This window comes from Bicyclus anynana, chromosome 24 (assembly GCF_947172395.1).
Source record: "Bicyclus anynana chromosome 24, ilBicAnyn1.1, whole genome shotgun sequence".
NCBI classification, from domain to species: Eukaryota; Metazoa; Arthropoda; class Insecta; order Lepidoptera; family Nymphalidae; genus Bicyclus; species Bicyclus anynana.
The window spans coordinates 4,977,298-5,002,018 of record NC_069106.1 but is presented as its reverse complement, the minus strand read 5'-3'; the positions used below and the strand labels follow the sequence as shown (position 1 = coordinate 5,002,018).

At 37.6% G+C, this 24,721-nt stretch overlaps 2 protein-coding genes across 2 annotated transcripts; both read right to left on the bottom strand.

Annotated features, from left to right (window-relative positions):
- Positions 1–13,840: 13,840 nt before the first annotated feature.
- LOC112053139 (catalase-A-like) lies at positions 13,841–15,811 on the bottom strand. The gene is made up of 2 exons (XM_024092446.2): positions 15,707–15,811; positions 13,841–15,268 (listed from the first exon to the last, which is right to left on the bottom strand). The coding sequence occupies exons 1-2, from the start codon at positions 15,809–15,811 to the stop codon at positions 13,841–13,843; spliced, it is 1,533 nt and encodes a 510-aa protein (XP_023948214.1).
- A 5,695-nt stretch (positions 15,812–21,506) lies between these two features.
- Positions 21,507–23,560, bottom strand: LOC112053146 (catalase-like). Its single transcript, XM_052888886.1, has 2 exons — positions 23,456–23,560; positions 21,507–22,916 (listed from the first exon to the last, which is right to left on the bottom strand). Exons 1-2 carry the CDS (start codon positions 23,558–23,560, stop codon positions 21,507–21,509), a joined length of 1,515 nt encoding a protein of 504 aa, XP_052744846.1.
- Positions 23,561–24,721: the final 1,161 nt, after the last annotated feature.

Here is a 24,721-nt window from a genome sequence, read left to right as displayed (position 1 = left end):
TTCATGGAATTCCCGTTTACGTTCGGAACGACATCCACAGATGGCGCCACCGGTAATTCACTCCGCTGCGATTGCACCTTGGCTTGTTCTGTCGGTGACGCGGTGGTACTCGGGAGCGCTCGTCGCCGTCTCGTCGTCAACGCTCGGGCCGGATCGGGACGGACCTTCGGCTGCTCTCGCTGCGTCGTCGGAGTCCGCGAACCAGTTGCACTCACTGTCGCAGCTTGCTGTCTCTGTCCAACAGTTTTATCAGCTGGCTGGCTGGCAACATTTTTCTGACTACCTTGTTTACCAGCAACTGAATGCATCTCATTCTGTTCGTCTATTTTGGCTTCTAGTGCGCGAACAGCCTCCAACAGCGAGTTAATCTTTAGTTCTAAAGGTAGCACAATACTTTGAAAAACTTTTAACACTTCCGCAGCAACTAATTTCTCCATTTTAACAATTATAAGAAAAATAAACAACGGAACAACATAAAAACGTCAGGCACGTCGCACCCCCCCCGCGCGAATATATTTGCAGACATTCGGTTATTCTTCCCCACTTTTAACCCCCACAACTTTTCAAAGATTTTCATCAAACATATCTAATAACACTGTAACACATAAGTCACCTTTAATAAAAAAAAAATAGAAATCGCTTCATCAGTTCGGGAGCTATGGTGCCTCAGACAGACAGACACGTCATACCAACCCCCTCTTTCTGGATCGGAGGTTAAAAATTGTATTTTTTATTAAATTATAAGTTAGCCTTTGACTGCGATCTCACCTGATGTTAAGTGATGATATAGTCTAAATATGGAAGCGGGACTACCTACAACATTATTCTCACCATACCCCTGACGGTTTCTACGCGACATCGTACCGAAACGCTTAAAAGCTTTGCGGTACGTTTTTTACGATAGGGTGGTAGCTAGACAAGCAGATAAGGCAGCCAATTCAGAATATTTAAAATCTTATTCTGACCCTAGCTAGGAATTGAACCCAAGGCCATTCTGGTGAGAAGCACAACATTACCATCCAGAGAGGTCAAAGAGGTCTTTAGTCTCTTTGGAGTAATGAGGCCATCTAATGAAATGAACTTTAAAATAAAATTCGCTTTTTTAGATTTTAAAAAGGCATTTTAGACTACGTCAATCACATCACAAAAATTACTTCGTGTAATAAAATTGGATATGTGAAAAATAAAAGAAAAAAAAAACGTTTAACCTTAGACGAAGTCAATGGAAGTTGCTTGTTATTATTAAATGAGTAATGTCATGCTCAAATAAACCTTTTACCACTTAATCAAATCGTTCGACAATAGCGTCTAACGGCCAATTTACACTTAAACGATTTGCACTTGATCGAATAAATTTATTCGAGCATTACTGGAACGTCGAATAGTCGATATAGTTAGAACGTTAACCCTGGGTTTAACGTTATCAAAGATGAAAATTGCTCTATTTGCCTGTGTCATTACGCTCACGACAAGATCACAGTGAACTTAACTACTTGTACATACGAGTATAACTATATTCTGTGACTTTGTGAATTAAACCCCGACAACGTTTTGTGTTGCTTTATTATGGTTAGGCTTAATTTCAATATGTTTTTTGCATAAAAATAAATAAATTACTGTTCCACATGACGATAATCTGGTGAAAGCCGAAAAGGAAAAAGTATCAAAACACTTGAACCTTGCTTACGAGATTACCGCAATGTGGAATGTTGAGTCAGCTATTATTGTTTCGATAGTTGTTTCAGTCAATGGTCTTATAGCCAAAAGGATAGACCAACATCTTATGAAGCTTTCACTTAACTGTTGGATCAAGGGTCGGATGCAGAAGGCAGTAATTCTTGAGATGGCGCGTATTGTGAGGAGGTTCCTCACTATGGAGCCCTGACCACCGGTTGCTTGGATACTCAAATGTCCCGCAGCGGGAGAATTTTTTTTTTTAATTTTAATAGTGTTTTGTATTTTATATTTACATTAACATTGTTAAAAATTAAAAAAAGGACTAATAAATAAATATAAAAGTTTTGTATTTTATGTTGTACTTGTCTGCCTGTATATGTTTACGTGTCTGTGTGTTTGTCTAAGACAATAGTAAAAAAAGTGAGGAAAAAAGCGGAGGACATTATGGCCTTATTCGAATAATAAACTCATGCATTTCGTGTTAGTCCAATATAACAAAAATGTATCATATTAGATAATTCAACTGGAGTAGAAGAAGAAGAAGAAGAAATATACTTTATTGTACATTAAAAACAAAAATAAACAATAACTTATAATAACACTTAGAAACTAATGTACAAATGGCGGTCTTATCGCTAAAGAGCGATCTCTTCCAGACAACCACTGTGGAAGAGAAAAAAAAAACGTAAGCACCGATTCGGGTATACGCACACAAAAAATAAGAAAAGTTAAGTAATTTAAATACATAAATATTAAGCAATAATACATAATAATAATACATAGACTATACTTAACTACATCATACATATATACAAAGAAATACATATATACATACATACATACATACATACATACATACATACATACATACACACATACATACATACATGAAAACCTGCAAAACAAAAAAACAAGACGGCATCAAAGGGAAGACAAAAGAAAAATAAATAAACATAATACACATACAAGCGTAATTTGGATTAATAAGTTAAATTAAAAGATCAGGGAGGAAAAAAGTGCATGTTTACCAGCCGTTTGAAAGAGGTTAGAGATTGGGCACGCCGAATGTCTAAGGGCAATGAATTCCAGAGCCGAGCAGCTTTAACAGAAAAGGATTTAGAATAGAAGGAAGTATTATGGGAAGGAATTTTTAAGATTAGGTTGTCTTCAGAGCGAAGGGAGCGACAGTGAGTATCACTTAGAAAGCTAAAACGCTCTTTTAAATAAATCGGAGTCGTTGGATTAAACAGGACATTATACAAAAAAGACAGAATGTGAGTATTCCTGCGAAGGCGGATCGAGGGCCACTGGAGTATTACTGGAATACTACCGGATTGCAACTGGGATAGTGTAAACAAACCCTAAATAACATTTACTGTAAACACTTTCTTTATAAGTGTTCCGGAACGTAATACTTTTAGAATCTTTATGGTTTTACTCTTGAGAATTCATAGGACAACAGGGTGAGTTTGACATGTTTAAGGCTAATAACTCATTAGAGCCACCCTCATCAGAGCTAACAACTCATCAGAACTGTTTCTAAGCGAGTCGATCAAGTGATGCTACGTAGCGTTTACGTAATTTATTACAAAAATACTACCTGCTCTAAGGTGGTTCAGTTCGAGAGCCAAATAGCTCTAATGAGGTCAGACCTTTAGCCTTCAGTTTAGCAAAGTAACGTTTAAATCTTTCCTGTGCAAACAAAACCATACGTTTCTATTGGCAGGGTTGTTCCTGTAAACATACATTTTAGTCTATACTTTATGGTCAAAGATCCCGTATTACACCATTTTCCCCATATTTTCTGACATACCTACTGATTTAAACTGACGTGGGTACTGCCGTTTGCACTGCAGACTAATTAGACTATTAGAGAGAATAATTGATCATCAATGGGGCCCATGACGTCTTCATTGGTTCAATAGTAAGCAAGCATGTATGGTAATCGTGGGTTAAAGTCCGAGGTTCGGACATGAAACATTTTTTTTACTAGTAGTTGTAGGTTCTGTAATAATCTCGTGTCTTGGAGACCAAATCGACACCAACTATACTACGCTAACTCGGATTTTGGCAATAACGTTTTCTTTGTATCAATTGTCCTAAAATTAGGTTTTTATGCGTATTATCACGCATATTCGGCTCACTGCTGATAGTTTCCTCTCAGAATGAGAGGGGTTAGGCCACCACGCTGGCCCAATGCGGATTGGCAGATTTCACACGCGCAGAGAATGAAGAAAATTCTCTGGTATGCAGGTTTCCTCACGATTTTTCCTTCACCGTTTCAGACACGTGATATTCAATTTCTGGTATAGTGGTATCGTGGTATACATATAAGGTATAGTGTTTTCTAAATTCTAATTAATTCTAAAATAATAATCCTAAAAGGAGCCTTTCAGTTGAAGTTTTCCTTGTCAGCAAAATATCAGTAATTACCCAATAGTTAAGAAAGTTATAGGCGAGGAAAATAATAATCTGTAATCTGAATTATAGGAAAACTGTCAATTAAATAAACTTTTCAGCATTGGGGAAAATTGATACCTCTAATTCAGTTTTAAGTTACTTAGTTGAGTGGATAATTTGATAAATCTGATGAAAGTATCCGCTGGCCTATTCACTAACTTTAATCTATTAGCCACCTAATATAATTACCATCAAATCAAATACGGTACTTTCACATTAACAACCGCTTTTTCATATTTCGTAAAGCATTGTAAACAAAAATAACAGAATCATGACACAGACCTGGGTTAGTATTTTTCATTCGTTAGCAATATAAATATAGAGACTTGGTCGCTAACTATGGCCTTCATAAGAAGGGTCAGAGTCACACAGCGGGCGATGGAACGAGCTATGTTAGGAGCATCACTGCGTGATCAGAAATGAGGAGATCCGAAGAAGAACCAAAGTCACCGACATAGCTCAACGAGTTGTGAAGCTGAAGTGGCCATGGGCGGGGCACATCGGGGGTGGTGGTTCGATCCCCGCCCCGTTGGTCTATTGTCGTACCCACTCCTAAAACAGTATTTCCCGACTAAGTGGAGAGGATTGGGAATATTGGTCATATTAAAAAAAAAGATATGCCAAATATTCTTCTATAAAAAAAAAAATAGGTTGCGCACAAAAATGTGATGAACCTGCCAATGCATAGCTTTAAGCAATGTGTTAAAAAACATTTACTTAGTCGAGGGTACTACAACATTGATGAGTTCCTTAATGATGAGGAGGAGGCCTTGGAGGCCGTTGGATCAGCTTCCACCTTCACACAGAAAGTAAAACTATAAGAAATGTAAACAGTAATTGTTATCAATTGTAAATTATAATACTGTATGACTTTTTCAAAAGAGCAACTGTTGAGTTTCTTGCCGGTATCTTCTCAGCAGAACCTGCCTTCCGAACCGGTGGTAGAATCTTTACAAATAGTCAACTGACGTGTCAAAAGTGCTTGTAAACTGAGCCTACTTGAAATAAATGATTTTTGATTTGATTTGATTTGAAATGTAACGCTTCGTCGAATTTTACTGGATTTTACATATATTTTTAGAATAGGGGCTAGAAAAATCGATTCTTAAAGAGTAAATTCCAAAAATATTATAACCGATGATTTGACCCTATAGGCAGTGGCATGCACTTCATACATGCATTAAAGTATTTCATACCCTAAGAGTTCACTTCTTAGTTCTTATGAAATACATTTTTTTCCAGTTTGCTTAATTTTATTACCAGTGCATACCCTGATCATGTCTCAAACGGTGAAGGAAAACATCGTGAGGAAACCTGCATACCAGAGAATTTCTTAATTCTCTGCGTGTGTGAAGTCTGCCAATCCGCATAGGGCCAGCGTGGTAGACTATTGGCCTTAACCCTCTCATTCTAAGAGGAGACTCGAGCTCAGCAGTGAGCCGTATTAAGGTTGATAACGACGACCCTGATCGACAACCTTATGCACGCCAACTGCTGTAGGGTGGTACCTAGTATCGACCGAAACCTCAAACCATATTAGACCTTTCGATATCAACGGCCTGTAAGTCATAGGTATAAGAAAGTGCAAGTGTAACCCTATAGGAATAGAAAACAAGGGTGTATTGTATTACGACATTGCAAGCACTAACTAATAAGAAAACTGTGCGCTTGTCCGTGTGTCGTAAATATCTATTATCATCATCATCATCATTATCAACCCATATTCGGCTCACTGCTGAGCTCGAGTCTGCTCTCAGAATGAGAGGGGTTAAGCCAATAGTCCACCACGCTGGCCCAATGCAGACCTCACGGAGAGAATTAAGAAAATTCTCTGGTATGCAGGTTTCCTCACGATATTTTTCCTTCACCGTTTGAGACACGTAAAATTTATTTTTTAAAGTGCTGCCCCGGACCGGATTTAAACCCACACCCTCCGGATACGGAGACATAGGCATATCCACTGGGCTATCACGGCTCTAACATATGTGATAGGTACGCCTTGAATATATATATATATATATTTCTGAACAGAACATTTGCGATTTTGTAATTTGCAGATTTTATTTTCATTAAAACAAAAGTATAATTTTCCAAAGTGATAGTAAGTGACTAGCTTTTTAGAGATCTTGCACTAGTTCTGCATATTCACTATTCAATATCTCCGCAATGTTTGAAATTGCATACAATTATATTATTAAAAAATAAAAGTGGGGAAAGCCGCGTGCAGTAACTGCTATGGTTTCGAAATCAACCGGATCGTATTATACTAGGCACGGAGATAAATTGTAGATCATTTAAATACAGCCACTGTCTATTCCATGACATTGGACGTTGTGCTGCAGTGCTGACCTAACGGATTTTACGCATAAATTAAAAAAAAAAACAAAAAAAAAATATTACAGTGTGTTTAGTGTTGCCAGTGTTGTGATTCAATACGTAAGTCATTAATTATGATAATTTTAAGTTAAAGGAGATGGTTCAAAATTGTATGAAGCCCAGTATCAGTCATTGTGCCCTAGCGGAAATAAAAGAAAATATTTTATTTTAACTATTTTTGGTTATATAAATCTACGAATTTACTTTCATTCTTTCGAAATAATATTCATTATCTCCCAAGAAATGCAACACTAATATGGGTAATAATGGCGGATTGATGATGTTTTCAATGCAGTGAACGAATTGACGTTTGCTGTCAATTTTCATGTCATGGTTGCTTTAAGGGCACCATCTTGATTTAACTCAAAAACTTGGGTTTTAATTTTATTTCTTTCTTTTTATTTAGTTACATTTATTCACTTTAATAAGTTTTAATAAAATACTTGTATTTTTAAATTTTAATGATACGGGGTACAGGAGTGGACTTGGGGTAAATTAATGGACCGTCTCCTTTGGAGACACATGAAAGCCCAGTGAATATGACCTCTGCTTTCGATTGGAGGGTGCAGGTTTGCAGTACGGTCAGGGTCATGCATCTCCAACTTTTCAGTTACGCGCATTTTAAGAAAATCGCGTGTCTCAAACGGTGAAGAAAAAAGAAACTAAAACCCGACTGCCTAAAAAGGGGCCTAAAAAGAACGAAACGAGGAAATATTTCAGATCAAAATAGAGAAATTTATAGATATAAAAATGGTCACGGTAGAGTAGAGGTTGCACCCATTACCTAGCTTGTACCTAGGTTTAAGTTTAGGTGTTCCTGGTATAATAGGCTAGTTGACACTTTTTTTTAAATGGTCTTAAATAGTTTTAAACCGTTCTACTAGACTGATTTTTTTTTTATATTTTTTTAAGACCTGATTACATGAAAATTTTAGATATGTTTTTGACAATACGAGTCAAAATTCTGTCGGCCATGACAGTCTATATTTCAACTGTTTCATGACGTCAGTATAATAAAATGGAGCGTTTGACAAAAATATTTGTTAACAATTAGTTCGACGTTCAGTACATCAAGTAAGTGACGTCACAAAATGGACGACAGCGTTTTTGACGTTTGGAAAATTTGAAAAAATACGTGACAATTAAATTAAGTTTTATATGAAATCCTTAACTTTTGTTAATTGATATCGATACATTTCAGACAATTCTTATATGTACTACACGAAATTATTATTGTTTATATTAAATTGATGAGTCAACAACCCTATTACAGAAAACCGCAGCTAATGCGTCCATGGCTCTACTGTGACCATTTTTCTACCTATTTGATTTTGTACCAAACACGTGATCTCAGTTTAATTTTTTCAAGTTTAAAATCTGAGCTTTAAATTCCGTCATATATTTTTTATAAAATTTATATAGCCTTTGTTACCTGGGCTATTAATACGAATCTTTTGCCATCTCATTAATTAAAATCGGTTTAGTAGTTTAGGCGCTAATGTGAAACATATATAGATACATAAATAGCTATACATACATACATGGATTGCCAAAATCATTACCCTTCTTTTTAGCTTTGCCGTAAAAACATCAGGACGAAACCTGCATACCTAAGATTTTTTTCTAATTCTCTGAATTTACTAATAATTTTGTCAAACACTCCGTTTAGTAAAGATTTAGTGTTAACGTGGCGTCATGAAACAGTTAAAATACCATCATCATTATTATTTAAAAATATTTTTTTTATGTAATCATATTGTTATAAATATTTTCAATCTACGATCTAAACAATTAAATCACAAAAAGTGTCAACTATTAATTCATTAAAATCGAATAAATCAATCTTAGAAAACCTTTACTTGTTTTTAAAGGATTTTTCCAAAGTTTTCCAATGTTATGGGCTGTTGCCTTTATAAACAAACCCAACTGTTTGGTTATTAAAGTAGTGTTATTTTGTGTCTGAGTATCTAACAGTTGCGAATATGACTGTCTGTGTTTTAACCCTAGATAGCTAACCTCCGTCGATTCGACGGGCACGGCACAAAAATATCGCTGTCATTTTCTAACAGTACACCCAAATGTTTCGTCTCGGCTAGCCAACTCTGTTGCCAGCGAGGTCTCCGCGGTAGTGTATGGGTCGGGCAGGTAACTGTTATACTTATCGAGATAATTCAGTTTTGCCCGTCGTTTCGACGGATGGTTAGCTTTAACGTTGTTTTTTTTTGTTTGACTGTTCGTTAATTTTTTGAGTGAAGGCGTGTTTGTTAATATTTTTGGTGAAAAATACGGTTTTTATATACCCGTCGTTTCGACGGATGGTTAGCTTAAACAGGGTATGTCCGAACGTTAGCTATCTAGGGTTAATAACGTTTATTTTCGTAAGCCAATAATGTAAAATAAACATAACTGTATCCACAGTAATAATTGTTATTGCGGGAGACAAAGTAGCTACTAATAAAAAAAGAAAATACGACACTAATATCTTTTTTATTTGTTTGGACTTGTTTACATAAAATAATTTGCGTCTTTTGTTGTTTTTTATTTACCTCGATAAAATGGAATTTTATTAGGCGCTTATTAGATTTAATATTACTACAGAACTATAGTATTATGGTAGGCGTCCATAGATCACTATAGAACTGTAGTATTATGGTAGGCGTCCACATATCCACGTCGTAAGTATCGGACGCATCGCATCAAACGGATCGTAGTATTCTTTGTATAGAAAGTCATACGTACCTACTGTGTTTTTTACAGAGACACGTGAGATAGGCAAACATCGGTGACTATACAGCCGGTTAATTATTTTTGTAAATTTTTAAATCGGGAATATTTGATATACAATCCATTATTTCTCTTTTCACAAATTAATCCTACTACTTACTTACTACTACATATCTATCCATTTTGTTAAATGGAAATGAATGAAAATTTGAATATTAAAAAAATAACAAGCGTAATATCATAATTTAAATACTTTAGGAACCAACCTCATTTCTAAACTTCCATATTAAAAAAATATTTTTTTTATAAATACCTATCTTTTCTTAGTAAAAATAATTTTTCTGCGCAAGTAAGACAAAATACTAGATTATGTATCCGTCCAGTTTATAAAAAAGAGACACGAGTGCTATAATGCCAAGATAATTATTCACTTGACTCCTAAATGGACGACCGGTCGCCTATCATATCCGTTACGTGACATGTAAAAAAATATAAGTAGTTAGTTAGTTTACCTAAGGGCAATAGGCGAGCATAGTATCATTCTCCGCGCGATAGAGGAATATAAAGATTTTTTAAATGGCTCACAACGGTAGATTAAAACCGCATTCCCTGACTGTCGGCTTCTTCAACGCAGACGGGCTTTTCGATAAAATACTCGCGGGCAGCGAATGAATAAGCACGGTGCAATTAAACAGTGTAACCTAACTTTTAAACAAAGTCTACTCGCGCTTGACTTTTTGACTTAAAAACCCAAGAACCCAGAGCCACAGAATATGTGCCAGAGCTCTAACAGCTAATAGTAAAAAGTACCATTATAATATACTTTCATTGAAAGACCTATGTCATATTAATTTAATACAACATGAATTGTACGAGTATGTGCGTGTAATCTATGTCATTAAGTAGGTATGATATTTTTTTTAATTTCATAGCAGGAATTTTATGATTTGAGATTAAATAAAATATATTATTGTTGTTTCTTTAAAGAAGTATTCGTATCTAATTTATATTTTGACGGCAAGGTTCCCTTCAAATGAAGGTAGTACAAAAACTTCTTGTCTGTCAGGTAGTGAAGTTATTTGTTTTAGTACGTGCAAAAAGGACGTGTTCAGAATCTGTAAAGATGAAAGGAATTTATGTAGCTTTAATAATATATGTAGGTCCTAAGCTAAAAGGGGTTTAAATATTTATTCTGTTAAAGTATATGAACATTACTTCTTCAGAATGTTTAAGCGGTTTCTGTATTACGTTTTTCAGTAGGTAATCGTTTTTTTGTACACTTTGTTAGAGTTTTATTAACCTCTGATGTAAAAAGAGGGCTTTCCAAAGATAAGGTCGGACAAACAGAAAGACAGACGGACGGACGAAAATTTTAAAAAAGTTTGTTTGTGGTTTGGTGTCGTATAAATACCTATAAGCACTTGAGAAAACATGAGATTACACTATTATAAAGACAGACATTACAATCTTATTGATATGAGTGATGATGATGATGATGATGATGATGATGATGATGATGATGTGTTTAATAAAATAAACAACAATCCCTCAATCACCTTATAATATACTAACCATAGCTGCGGTATCATCATCATTATATCAGCCAATGGACGTCCACTGCAGGATATAGGCCTTTTGTAGGGACTTCCAAACATATATACTGTCCTGATATATGTTTGGAATTTATGTTAGTTATGTTAAGTTAACTTGTAGATATGTTTTGTTACGGTCTTGACCCGCCTGCATGCATCGAATTCCTGCGTCTCGCTTGATGTCGTCAATCTATCTGGTGGGGGTCGACCAACACTGCGCTTTCTAGTGCGAGGTTTCCATTCCAACACCTTTGGGACCCCAATGTCCATTGGCTCTTTATGTATCCCGCCCATTGCCATTTTAGCTTCGCGACACATTGATGTCGGTGACTTTGGTTCTTCTGCGGATCTTCTCATTTCTGATTTCAACCAAAGATACTGTAATCGCAGCGTTGCAACGACTAGCGGTACGGACGGCTTTAGTGAGCTCGTGGCGTTCGAGCCGTCCACATCTCTTGTTGTGTAAGTCTTTATGGGTTACTTGGGTAGACGTACTTGGGTAGAGTGACTTGAGTGGGAAAGAGGAGTGTTAGATATCTGTCAAAGGCGCCTTTAACCCTACACACATCGTTCACAAGTGCGTGACTTCACTTCACATTCTCTGCCATTCTAGGGTCTTATTTTGGTTACAGTTAGATTTGTTATCCTGACAAATGTTGTGAACTATAACCTTTTTTCGACATTAGTTTTCTAATTTTTGTAATCACTTTTGAGTCTGCTAAAAATGCTATAATTATAATTTATTGAAATATTTATTGTTGTATTGTTTCAGGATACCAAAATGATTCTTAAATTGGCAGCCATCCAAATTATCATCGTCGCACTATCCATTAACACCGTCAAAACATCCGAAGATCGATATCTCAGATACGTCAAAGATAGCTGCTATTTGAAAGGCGAAGCTTTTTCGTGCGTCAAATATAGAGCCCTTAAACTAGCTAAGAAGACATTCTTCGGAGAAATGAATAACAATGAAACAATACAAGCAAGCAACATGATCAGCTTCGTACCTTTGGATGAAGAAACCATAAAGAATCTAACTATTGTCGAAGATATGGAGCTAAGCAATGAACCTAGAAGCTTCTTGTCTGAGTGGACGGAAATCGCTAAGTATTTTATGAGTTTGGTGAAAGAGTTCTTCAAAATGAAAGGAATGAGGGTCAATTTGCCAGAAGGTTCGAGAACTATCGAAGAACAGGAGGTAGAAGATGATGGTGAGTGTAGTTTATTTCTTATTCAATGAATATTATTAACGCCCGCAAAAAGAGGGGTGCTATAAGTTTTACGTGTCTGTCTGTCTGGGGCACCATAGCTCCTGAACGAATGAAGCGATATCAATTTAGTTTCTTTTGTATCAAAGGTGACTTATTTGCAAGTTTTCTTAGATATGTTTAATGAACATCGGTTGAGCCGTTTAAAAGTTGTGGGGGTTAAAGTGGGGAAAATAACCGAATGTCTGCAAATATACTCAAGTGGGGTCTCAAATGAAAGCGCACTAAAAGAGAATATTGATGACTTGATCGAAAGTGTCATTAATAATTTCATGACATGATACTGTGTTGAGTTCTGATATGCGCCAAGAATTATTTGTTATCAAGCTATCACTCGCATGACGAAACAGCACGGTTATTCTCTAACGATGTTTTGTTTCGAATTAATCGCTATCGATCTCATTTTATAGTATCGTGCTAAACAGAGAGAGATAGAGATGAATTCGATACTAGCACTTGCGAGGTATATAAATAGCGTTACAGAACAGTCTAGCAGGTCATCATAATCGATTAGGACATACATTCATATTGGAAAGGTGTCTTGGTATATCCCGTAGGTATGGCGTAATAAGGTAAATAACAAATTAAATCAAAACATTATATATTTGCTTGGATGTGGTACATGGTTTGATTTGAAAATTATTGAATTACCTAGACATTCAACTACTATTTTCGAAGGTCTCCGTGGCGCAGTGGTATGCGCAGTGGACTTACAAGACGGAGGTCCTGGGTTCGATCCCCGGCTTTGCTGATTGAGGTTTTCTTAATTGGTCCAGGTCCCTACCGACAAAGACGTACCGCCAAGCGATTTAGCGTTCCGTTACGATGTCGTGTTGAAACCGAAAGGGGTGTGGATTGTCATCCTACTCCTAACAAGTTAGCCCGCTTCCAACTTAGATTGCATCATCACTTACCATCAGGTGAGATTGTAGTCAAGGGCTAACTTGTACAGAATAAAATATAAAAAAAATACTATATTATTGTACGTAACTTTTCTTTTACAATTAATTTCATCCTAATAAAAGTGATTATAAAATATTTAGACGTTCTTGACGTGAAAATTTACAATAAAAATTTCTTCGTATTCTACATATTATTACCTAAATTTACCATTTGTATTATTTATCGTTATTGTAACAGTTAAAACTTCCAAAGAATATCTAAAGAACGACGTCAATGCTAATTTTTTTTAAACTTCCATATCTCAAAGTAATTGTCAGGAAATCAGGATTCTTTACCACCTTTGGATACTTGATATTCAAAGTGAGAGGTAGCCAACTTTGCGAGCTAAAAGGCTACCCTTCAAATATTTGGGACCCTAACATCATCATTTCTGCGAACTGAAGGTTGGCATAATAAAATTTAAAATTATTTGCCTATTTACTTCCAGAAAGTGTGTTCAAATTAACTTTCAGAAAGTGTGTTCAAAGTTTGTTTCCTCACAAATGTGTTATAAAACGTCGTATGACATACGAGCGCTTTGATAATTACAGCCTCTGCTGCTTTACTACCGCTCTCGACTTTGGCTCGAGCTGCAATGTCGCCTCGACTGTAATTTTCATATACCACACTTATAACATTATGTACAATTTGTGTTTATTTTTTCTTTTTAATGATGCTGCACGTAAATTTATTAAATTATATAACAACAAAAATATTTAAATACTTTATTCAACATGCCCGTATTTTTCGTTTCTCCAACAATAAAATATAATATTTTATTAAAATTCGTTTAATTATTTAAGGAATTTCTGTCATGTTTAATTTCTTCAACGCTTCTTCAATTTTGCGGCCTACAACTTCGTTAGCGGTTTTAAATAGCTTCACCGCATTCGTTTGGATCCTGGGACTCGCAAACCTCAACAAAGGGACCACGTTATTAACAAGCTGGTCTTTTTCGTGCTCCGTGAAGATATTGGCGAACAGGTTCTGGACCTGATCCATATTGTAGGGCTTTTCCTCTTTAATGCTGATCAGTCGTGAGCAGTGCGTGTCATAGGCGGTGGGTCCGGAGAAGGAGTTGGGGAAGTAGTTGGGGGCGTCTCCACCGTTGTCCAAGACTGGAGGAACACCGTCGCGGTTGTAGGTGTTGAGGGGATTTTCGCTCATGAACGGACAGTTGACGGGAATGTTGTTATGGTTGCCGCCGAGGCGATAGTTCTGAGCGTCGCGGTAGTTCATGCGGCGTGCTTCGTACAGCTTGTCGGGCGCGCCCAGGATACCAGGCACCACGCGACACGGACAGAACGCCAGCTGTTCGCACTGTGCGAAGAAATTCGTGGGGTTGCGATCTAAAACGAGTTTACCGACCGGCACAAAGGGGTATTCCTTTTCATCAATGATTCTCGTTGCATCGAATATTGTAGCTCCAAGTTTTTTATAGTCGGTCATGTTCAGAATTTGAAAATTGACCGTCCATTCAAGGGGATTTCCACTAGCGATCTCGTTGTACATAGTGGACGCCAGGTAGCGAGGGTCCTCGGCATTCATAATGTTACCTTCCTTGGAGTCGAAGTTCTTGATGCCTGCGACAGGTATGAAACTCATTTTGACGAAATGTGCGTCCCCGCATTTATTTTCAAACTGGAACGTGTGGGCTGAAAATCCGGACATGTGTCTGTAGCCAGCAGGCTGGCCCCAGCCGGAGAACACATAAGACATCGCGTGGATAAACTCCGGACGCCTGGTGATACCGTCCCACAGCATGTTGGAGTCCGGCAGGTTTGTGGCGGGGTTGTTTCTAAAAGCGCGGGTAACATGAGCGTCGAGTGGATCCTTAAATGGGGATACCGGGGTGTTGAACATGGCCATATCGAAATTGCCCTCGCGGGTGTAAAACTTGATTGAGAAACCCCTTATGCCCAAAAATAAGTCAGGGGTGCCTTTGTTGCCTAATGTTAAGGAGAACCTTACGCTGATGGGTGTCTTCTTTCCGACGCCATTCAGGAAGTCAGCTTTGGTGATATGTGACATGTCTTGCGTCAGCTCGAAGTACCCAAACCCACAAGCACCTGAGGCGTGAACGACGCGCTCGGGGATCCGTTCTCGTGCGAAATTAAATAAGTTGTCCATCAGGAAGTCGTTAGTCATTATCGGTTTGTCGAGCGAGTAAGTTTGGCACTGCTGGCAGGGCATACCGCTACTCGTCGTCAACTGTCCTCCGAATGGCTGGAAAGGAAATTACTTTTTAAAAATTGCAACCACTAACTAAAAAGTCTTTTTGTGGAAGATTGTCAATTTGTCAACATTATTTTACTGGATATATTTCGTGGTATGTGCCTTCTTCACCGTTTTAACAATAGTGACGTGGTGGAAAAAGGTTTTTACTCCTATGTTGTCGAAGACGACAAAAATTTTGTGTTATCGTATTTCGGTAATGCCGTTTCGAGTTCTGATCCTGATTCATACAATCTATTGGGTATCTATAGAGCAGATTTGTTGTTTTAGGTTATCGCATTCCACCTCAGGCTACATCTACAATTATTATCATCAAAGAATATCGTAGTCAAGCGCGAGCTTTTGTAATATGAAACAGTTTAGTTTAGCGTTTAGTTTTTTACAAATAAAAATTTGTATTTTCCTATTCGAATGTTCAAAAAATCTTACCCCAATGGCTTCCTTGAATTTTATTAGTTGCGTAGCAGCTGGGGTATTTACTTGTGCCGCCGCCAGCGCCGCTGACGTCACCAACAACCCTACGAACGCGTTCATGATTAGTGCGGTGGATCAAGCGCAACCTGTGGTTCGGGCTGACTGAGCGTCATATATACGAGTAGCAATTGTTTGCTCATCGGTGATGTTTGCACAAAAATTTCTGAAGTAAGTTTTGTCCGCGGTTTTATCTGTCTGCTGCTTTTAGGGTTCCGAATAAATAGTACAAAACGGAACCCTTTACACTCGCGCATATTCGGATCTCCGTCTGGTTACTGGACCAATTAAGAAAGTTATAAAATAAAACTTTTACAAACTTCATTGAGTGATACATTAAATGAAAGATCTTGATAAGATGATATAAATATATTTTTATTGGATTTTGGAATAATGGTTTCCAAGTTATTCAAGAAAATAGACCATTCCCCCTACTTTTTTACCGAAGGTACTGAATCTAAATAAAAAAAAAAATACAGAATACAGTTACCTACATTTATTCGAATAAGTATTTTGCGTTGAACTTTTTATATAGCAATTTGTTTCCACTTGAGTATACATTGGAAAAATTAAGCATTATCAGTCAATTTTAACAGTTTACTATATATATTAAATAATATAAATATACTTATGGAATAGAGGATAGAGCTTATACCAATCACATTGCAAAAATGCGAGTCGGTTGATAAGCCCTGCATTCTGTAAATTTACAGCGATGTAACATCGCTTATTTCCATGGCGACTACGTTGTTAGTGACATATTATTTTTGGCATCCCATTGATATAACGATCAAATTCTAATAAAACTTGGCAAAAGCAAATATTACATCGTCGAGTATAAAATAGCGGAATCACACGCAAGCTCGCCTATCAGCACTTCCTGATGAGAATGTCAGTGACAATGGGTCAACGTTCTCTATGAGGCACCCTCGTACCTCTTAAAGCATCATGGGAATTCATAGACGTTGCAGGGGCACCCCCAGTGGACCATACACCCGCTGTGTCGAGTGTCGAATTCTCAAACGCATAGAGTTTTAATTCGATACTCAGCGGGTGAACTATCCCCTGGGGGCACACCCACATGAACATTATAGTTATCGTTACACGAGTGAGTGTTGCCTTAAGTTGGTCGAGTGTACACAGCTGAAACACCAAGTAAAACCAATAATTATTTTTGCACTTTGTCTGATGATGCTCATCGCATAAATGATCAAGGTCATTTGCATATTGTGTTCCAAATAAGAACGATGACAGTTTTTTTTTAATTGTAGGTATGTATTACGGCGATCTGTGTGCCTAGTGGGATTTTTCAATATTTTTTATATCACGTTGACGTAAACGCAAATTTATATGGAATTGAAACAGTTGTACAGTAGTGCCACTAGATGGCGCTGTTTCAATTCCTCAGAAATTCGCGTTTACGTTACGTGACAGTAACAGTATCAGACAGCCACTAGGCCCTCTGTATAATTCACGTATTCTATGCAATGCCTAGGCAATGCATAATATAAAACCTGAGGCATTCTGGCAATGTATTAAATATTAAGAATATTAAATACATTGCTTATGGATTATATACAATATCTACTAAATAAAAATAAATAGATTTGATATAATTTGCACAGAAAATTCATGAAAGAATTAGGTAAACGTTTAATATTACTACAAGTATCACTCACTACAACTTCATGACATAATCCGGTATAAACAGATCGCCGGTAATATAATATTTTACCGGCAATTTGTTTAATCCGGTTTTATATGCCCCGCCATCGATCGTAGATCGTTAGATGGGCCCCGAAGCGTCGCGGATTTGTCATGGAAAGTAGCACCTTTCCTCTTCATTCGTGTTGCGGCTTGTGTTTTTATATTTCCAAAATGAACACGTAGGCATAATTATGGGATTAAACAAGAAAAAACAGTAAAGTATTTTTTAAGTCCCATTTCATCTTCACGGAATTCGGTTCAGTAATTTAAAATTAAAATAAAAAAACTGAAATAAATTAACAAAATTGCCCTTTCTGTGGCGTTAAGCCAAGACAGATTTAAAACAGAAATAAAAACTTAAAACAGTAGAACCGACTTCAATGATGCATTATTTTAAAAAACGAAAAATAACTTTGTACCTATGTCCTATGTATATGTATCTTAGACCATTAAAAAGAAAGGACCTGCATCGTAAACCGTTACCCCTCTGTCAAAGATCAAGAATCAATGATCTAACGCGTTTATAAAAACTGTTGGTTTAGCATCGATGTTTCATTGTTATAATCGATTTCGTCGTGTAAAGAGCTCCCTAAAAATGCCGGTTTGTGTAGTTGACTGGCATTAAAAACGGCCAAAAACTTGTAGTTTAGTAAAAGATGGAGTAACGTTTCATTTGTAAGTATTTCTACCACAATGTTATCAAATTTGTAATAAAAACGATTTCTAAAAAAATCGATTCTTTTGACGGAACAGCAAAAAATCGATCAAGTATTCGAACATTCTATATATATATTCTGTGGATAGTCTATGCTATGTGTTGGTTAGTCTCTGTAAAAATTACGCGTGTGTGTATTGCGAGTCAATAATATAGTTGTGTGTAGTGTATGGACTCAGAATATACTTAATGGTGTTAAATGTTCAATGTGAGTTTACCTCGTCCCCCTCAAAATACGACAGACTTTTTTGTTGGTGAATTTGGATGCGAACCAGGTCCATTCTTTTTAATGGTCTAAGATATGTATTGATCTTGATTGAAATGACGTCGGTTAATTTTTTGACGTGACAACGTCTTATAATTCGATGAATCCGGCTGCACACTACATTGTCAAATAAACTGTAATGTAAAACTCATACTTTAGGAGAAAAACGCAATCCAAAACCTTTTTGAAATTCTGAGCTACCCCAAGGAGTTGGAAGGGGGGTCGATGTATACCAGTTAAGCTTGTTGGGTTGCTCCCTACCGATGTTTAAAAATTCTCGAGTCATGTAATTCTTTTAGTCATACTTCCTAGATTTCCTGTACTATTGGCGGAAAGTACCGCTTCCATCTTAGACTGCATCATCACTTACCATCAGGTGAGATTGTAGTCAAGGGCTAACTTGTAAAGAATAAAAAAAAAAGTATCAAAATAAATGAACTATTCTCATAAATTTATCTTGCTACATATATAGTGAAAAGAAACCCACAATAAATCCAACCAGTTAATATATAGAACAAATACAATATAAGAATACTTACGAACACATATCGATAACGCTACAGATATTTGAACACGCCTAAGGCTTTTAATCCTTGCGAGTTATTGAAGCTCTACAAATATTTTGGTAACGTATTATTAAGAAAAGGTAAGGATTTATTCATTCTTCATGAGAGTAGACTCGAGCTCAGCAGTGAGCCGAACATGGGTTGATGACGACGAAGGATTATCACATCCTCACTCTCACATTTTTTGCTGTTTCCTTTTGAAGCGATTTTCATATAAGGCGTCTGGTAGTGAAATTCGTTACTTTCACTTCGCCCAACACTGCGCTTTCCGGTGCGGGGTCGCCATTCCAGCACCTTGGGACCCCAACGTCCATCGGCTCTTCGAACTATGTGGCCCGCCCATTGCCACTTCAGCTTCGCAACTCGCTGAGCTATGTCAGTGACTTTGTTTCGTCCGCGGATCTCCTCATTCCTGATTCGATCACGCAGAGAAACTCCAAGCATAGCGCGCCCCATCGCTCGCTGAGTGACTTTGAGCCTTCTAATAAGGCCCATAGTCAGCGACCAAGTCTCGGATCCGTATGTCATCACTGGAAACACGCACTGATCGAAGACTTTCGTCTTCAAGCACTGAGGAATTTCGGACGAAAATATGTCGCAGAGTTTCCCGAACGCTGCCCAGCCGAGCTGGATTCGGCTATTCACCTCTTTCTCGAAATTGGACCTACCTAACTGGACTGTTTCCTAGGTATATATATTCGTCTACAATTTCGAGCGCAGAGTCCTCAACAATAACTGGGTGGAGCGGTACATGAGCATTAGTCATGATCTTCGTCTTGCTCATATTCATTTTTAGGCCCACACGTTGAAAAACCCTGAAATTCGTTACAGCATTAACAAAAAAAAATAAACCAGTCTAGTTTCTAAACTTTGAAGTTTTCACAATTTCATTGGACCGTAGATCAGTTACTGTTTAAATTTCAAATTGATACCTTCACGCATTCTTAAAATAAGAGATCTTGCCGACTTAGAATATTTGACAGCCATCGTGGCGCAGTGGTATGCGCAGTGGTTTTAAAAGACAGAGGCGCTTGGCTCGATCCCCGGCTGGGCCGATTGAGGTTTTCTGAACTGGCCCAGGTCTGGCAAAGACGTACCATCAAGCGATTTAGCGTTCCGGTACTATGTCGCGTAGAAATTGGTGGATTTCATCCTCCTAACAAGTTCCGCTTCCATCTTAGATTGCATCATCACTTACCATCAGGTGAGATTGTAGTCAAAGGCTAACATCTTATAAAGGATAGGGTGTCTTTTTCCCCTTTGAGTTTTATGGAAGATCACGTGAACAAAGTGACCTAAAGACAAAATAGTTAGTGAAAGTGACATTATCTTAGCCTATTAATAATAGTACTTTACAATAGAGGAAAAAAAGGAAATAGGTTTAGAACCTTAAAAACAACAGCAGTTGCAAATATTTCATGCTAAATTCGAGAATACACCCAAACAAAACAGTACAAAGGGAGTTCGAACGAGATATATAATAGCACCAGTGTAAACTAGTCCAATTAGTCCCAAAGGGTTCGTTCCAGATAAGCCGTACACTAAACACGTTAGCTTTTACCGCAAAGATAAAACAACAAAGCGAGCAAAAGCAAATTGTTGTGGTCCAGTCAGTGTGTACTTAGAACCGCATTTAACTTTCTTTACCCGGGTAAATGTATAAATAGTTGTTTTACACTAAAATTATTCTGCATCGTGTACATTTCTTTTAAGTTTAATTTAAGTTAATTTTATTATGTCTAGGTGCTCAAGGAAGTCCTGTTTATGGGACTTTTTAAAGATTTTGTCTATACTAATATATAAAGCTGGAGAGATTTTTTGATTGAATACGCTTATCTCAGGAACTACTGGTCTGATTCGAAAAAATTTTTCAGTGTTAGATAGCCCATTTATTGAGGAAGGCTATAGGCTATATATTATGCCTACGAGAACCACGCGAGTAAAACCGCGCGCCGTCAGCTAGTACTTTATAACATTGGTAAGATAAAACCCATTCATCAATAGTAATATTTAGTTGTGAGTTTTGTTAATTACCATATATTATAATAATAATTTTAGGACGTATATGGGTAGTACCCATATACGTCCTAATATACTATAGACGTAGTATGGGTTTCAACTTTATATCTCTAAGCGTTCCCAAGATAAAGGGTGACTGACAGATGGACAGACGGACAACAAAGTGATCCTGTAAAGTTTCCATTTTCCCATTTTAAAGTACAGAACCCTTATATGAAGTCGCCGGCGTCATCTAGTAGGTACATTATGAAATAAAAATAAAATAAATAACAAAAAGTTTTAATCGCTGGCAACGTTTTCACAAGCCTAACGAAACGACAAAATTACAGATATTAAAAACACAGTTTGTCTTTTTAATACGTCCATTCATAAATATTATTATTATTCAATATGCGGTTGCGTTTCTCATTTTCGGGATATCCAATAATGATACAATAATTACAAAATTTCGTTTAATTATATCGAATTAATGAAATGTTTACTAGTTTATTTCTTCAATCCTTCTTCGATTTTGCGTCCTACCTCTTCGTTTGCGATTTTGAAAAGCTCCACCGCCTTAACTACGACCCTGGGAACATTCACTCTCTTCAACTGAGCGACCACGTTATTCACCACTAGCTCTTTTTCGTGCTCCGTGAATACATTGGCGTACAAGTTCTGGACCAAATCCATGTTGTAGGGCTTTTCCTCTTCTATGCTAATCAGTCGTGAGCACTGCGTGTCATAGGCGGTGGGTCCGGAGAAGGAGTTGGGGAAGTAGTTGGGGGCGTCTCCACCGTTGTCCAAGACTGGAGGAACACCGTCGCGGTTGTAGGTGTTGAGGGGATTTACGCTCATGTACGGATAGTTGACGGGGATGTTGTTATGGTTGCCGCCGAGGCGATAGTTCTGGGCGTCACGATAGTTCATGCGGCGCGCTTCGTACAGCTTGTCGGGCGCGCCTAGAATACCAGGCACCACGCGACACGGACAGAACGCCAGCTGCTCGCACTGGGCGAAGAAATTTGTGGGGTTGCGATCTAAAACGAGCTTACCAACAGGAATATAGGGGTACTTCTTATCATCAACGGTTCTTGTTGTGTCAAATATTTGAGCTCCAAGTTTCTTGTAGTCGGTCATGTTAAAAATTTGAAAATTGACCGTCCATTCTATAGGATTTCCACTGGCGATCTCGTTGTACATGGTAGTTGCCATGTAGTGAGGGTTCTCGGCGTTTAATTTACTAGCTTCCGCGGGGTCCAAGTTTTTGATGCCTGCGACAGGTATGAAACTCATTTTGGCGAAATGTGTTTCCCCACATTTGTTCTCCAACTGGTAATTGTGGGCCGAAAATCCAGTTATGTGTCTGATCCCGGCGGGCTGGCCGTAGCCGGCAAACAAGAAGGACATCGCGTGCAGAAACTCTGGATGCAAGGTGATAGTGTCCCACGCCATGTCCGGGTCTGGGAGATTCGTGGCAGGGTTGTTTCTGGAGGCGCGGGTACCGTGAGCGTCAAGCGGATCCTTGAACGAGGATACTGGGATGTTGAACATGGCCATGTCGAAATTGCCCTCGCGGGTGTAATACTTGATCGAGAAGCCCCGAGCGCCCAAAACCAAGTCAGGGGTACCTTTGCTGCCTAATGTTATGGAGAACCGTACGGCGATAGGTGTCTTCTTTCCGACGCCGTTCAGGTAATCCGCCTTGGTGATGTGTGACAAGTCACGCGTCAGCTCGAAGTAGCCGTACCCACACATGCCAGGAGCGTGCACGGTGCGCTCGGGGATCCGCTCTCGGGCGAAGTTAAATAAGTTGTCCATCAGGAAGTCGTTAGCCATTATCGATTTGTCGAGCGAGTAAGTTTGGCACTGCTCGACTGGCATACCGCTACTCGTCGTCAATTGTCCTCCGAATGGCTAGAAAGGAAAAGAAATTACTCTTTGAAAATTGCAACTACTAACTAAAAAAATCTTCGTGATCTGTGGAAGATTGTCAATTTGTAAACATTACTTTGCAGGATAAATATGTGTCGTAGAATGTGCTCTTAACCATGGTACCTTCTTTAAAATTTTAACAATAGTGACGTGGTGTGAATAGGTTTACACTCCAATGTTTTTGAAGATTTTGCGTAATCGTAATTCAGAAATGCCGTTTCATATTCTAATCCTGATTCATTCAAAATTGGGTTTCTTTAAATTACTCGTAGACTTATTGTTTTTGGTCATCGCATTCCATCTCAGGCTACAAATCTACAATTATTTTTATCAGGGAAAATTGTAGTCAAGCCCAAGCTTATTTTATAATATGGTATCAGTTTAGAGAAGGAGCGTATTTTGAAATAAAAATAAAAGATTCAGACGATATCTTTTTTTGAAGCTGACTAAAAAAAGTCGACTGAAAGTCGAAGTGGTCTGAAAATATTTTCCTAATCGAATGCAGGTTAATAAAATCTTACCCCAATGGCTTCCTGGAATCTTATAATTTGCGTAGCAGCTGGGGTGGACACTTGAGCCGCCGTCAGCGCCGCTGTCGTCAGCAACAACCCTACGAACGCGATCATGATTAGTGCGGTGGATGAAGCGCGACCTACCGTTCGGGCTGACTGAGCGTCTTATATACGAGTACAAATTATTGTTTGCTTATTGGTGATGTTTGCACAATTTCTGTAGGTATGAGCTAGTTTTGCCTGTGGTTTTATCTGTCTACTTTTTTTATTCTTTGTTAAGTTAGCCTATAACTGCAATCTTACCTGATATTAAGTGATGAAATCAGCTGAAAGCGGTCGCTGGAAGAGGTACAAGTTTAGTCTACCTGGATATGTTTGTGTTTTTAAATTAATTAATATATATATGTAGGAGAAAATGGGTTTGACATCAGAAGCGGTTGTCTGCAAAACACAATTATTGAATGAAAGAATGTTACTAATAAACCCTGAGTAGCAGAGAATGACCTTGAGTGGAGTCACGCACTTGTGAACGATGTGTGTAGGGTTAAAGTCGCCTTTGACTGTTAACAATCACTCCCCTTTTCCACTAAAGTCACTCTCCCCACCTATCCCATAACAACCCAGGATTATTATCCAACAAAGGTGTGGACGGATCAACGCCTCGACGTGTTAAAATCATTAATATCATCATTGCTCTCCTAAATAATATAAACTTGTTACTCTTCCAAGTTAACCCATGTCACGAAATAAAAAAAGAATCTACCCTTTAACTTCTTAAGTGTCCCAAAAATTATCAGGAACAAACAGACTTAGGTTGAAAAAATATCTGTAAAGTATATACATAAAATAATTGAATAAACAAAATTTTTATTCAAATATATGTACCGTTGATCTTTTGTATATAGAGCTATTTGCTTCCACTTGAGCAATCATTGGAAAAAATAATAATTAACAGCCCATTTTCACGGTATTTAACGCAAATGGGCGAGGTCCGCTTTAAAGATACCTAAAGAATAGAAGAATATAATAGAGCCAATTAGAGTAATATTAAAACTTAAACAAAACTGCAATTCTATATAAATTCACACTTTGACAACACATTTTTTGCATATTTCTCACAAATTGATAATTTCTAGACAAAACACAAAAAAAGGTTTTTTTTAAAATTAATAGTTGTTTTTGAGTCTAAAGTAAAATATTTCTGACGTAAAAATATTAAGAAACTTACTTAGATTTACAATAAAAAATACAAAACAAATAATTATTACATCAGGT

Bases quoted from the DNA above. Each gene is read 5' to 3' on its own strand.
- LOC112053146 (XM_052888886.1), bottom strand. From the start codon at position 23,560: ATGATCGCGTTCGTAGGGTTGTTGCTGACGACAGCGGCGCTGACGGCG. The intron at 22,917-23,455 runs GTAAGATTTTAT...TTTCCTTTCTAG, and splicing joins GATTCCAGGAAGCCATTGGG to CCATTCGGAGGACAATTGAC.
- LOC112053139 (XM_024092446.2), bottom strand. From the start codon at position 15,811: ATGAACGCGTTCGTAGGGTTGTTGGTGACGTCAGCGGCGCTGGCGGCG. The intron at 15,269-15,706 runs GTAAGATTTTTT...TTTCCTTTCCAG, and splicing joins AATTCAAGGAAGCCATTGGG to CCATTCGGAGGACAGTTGAC.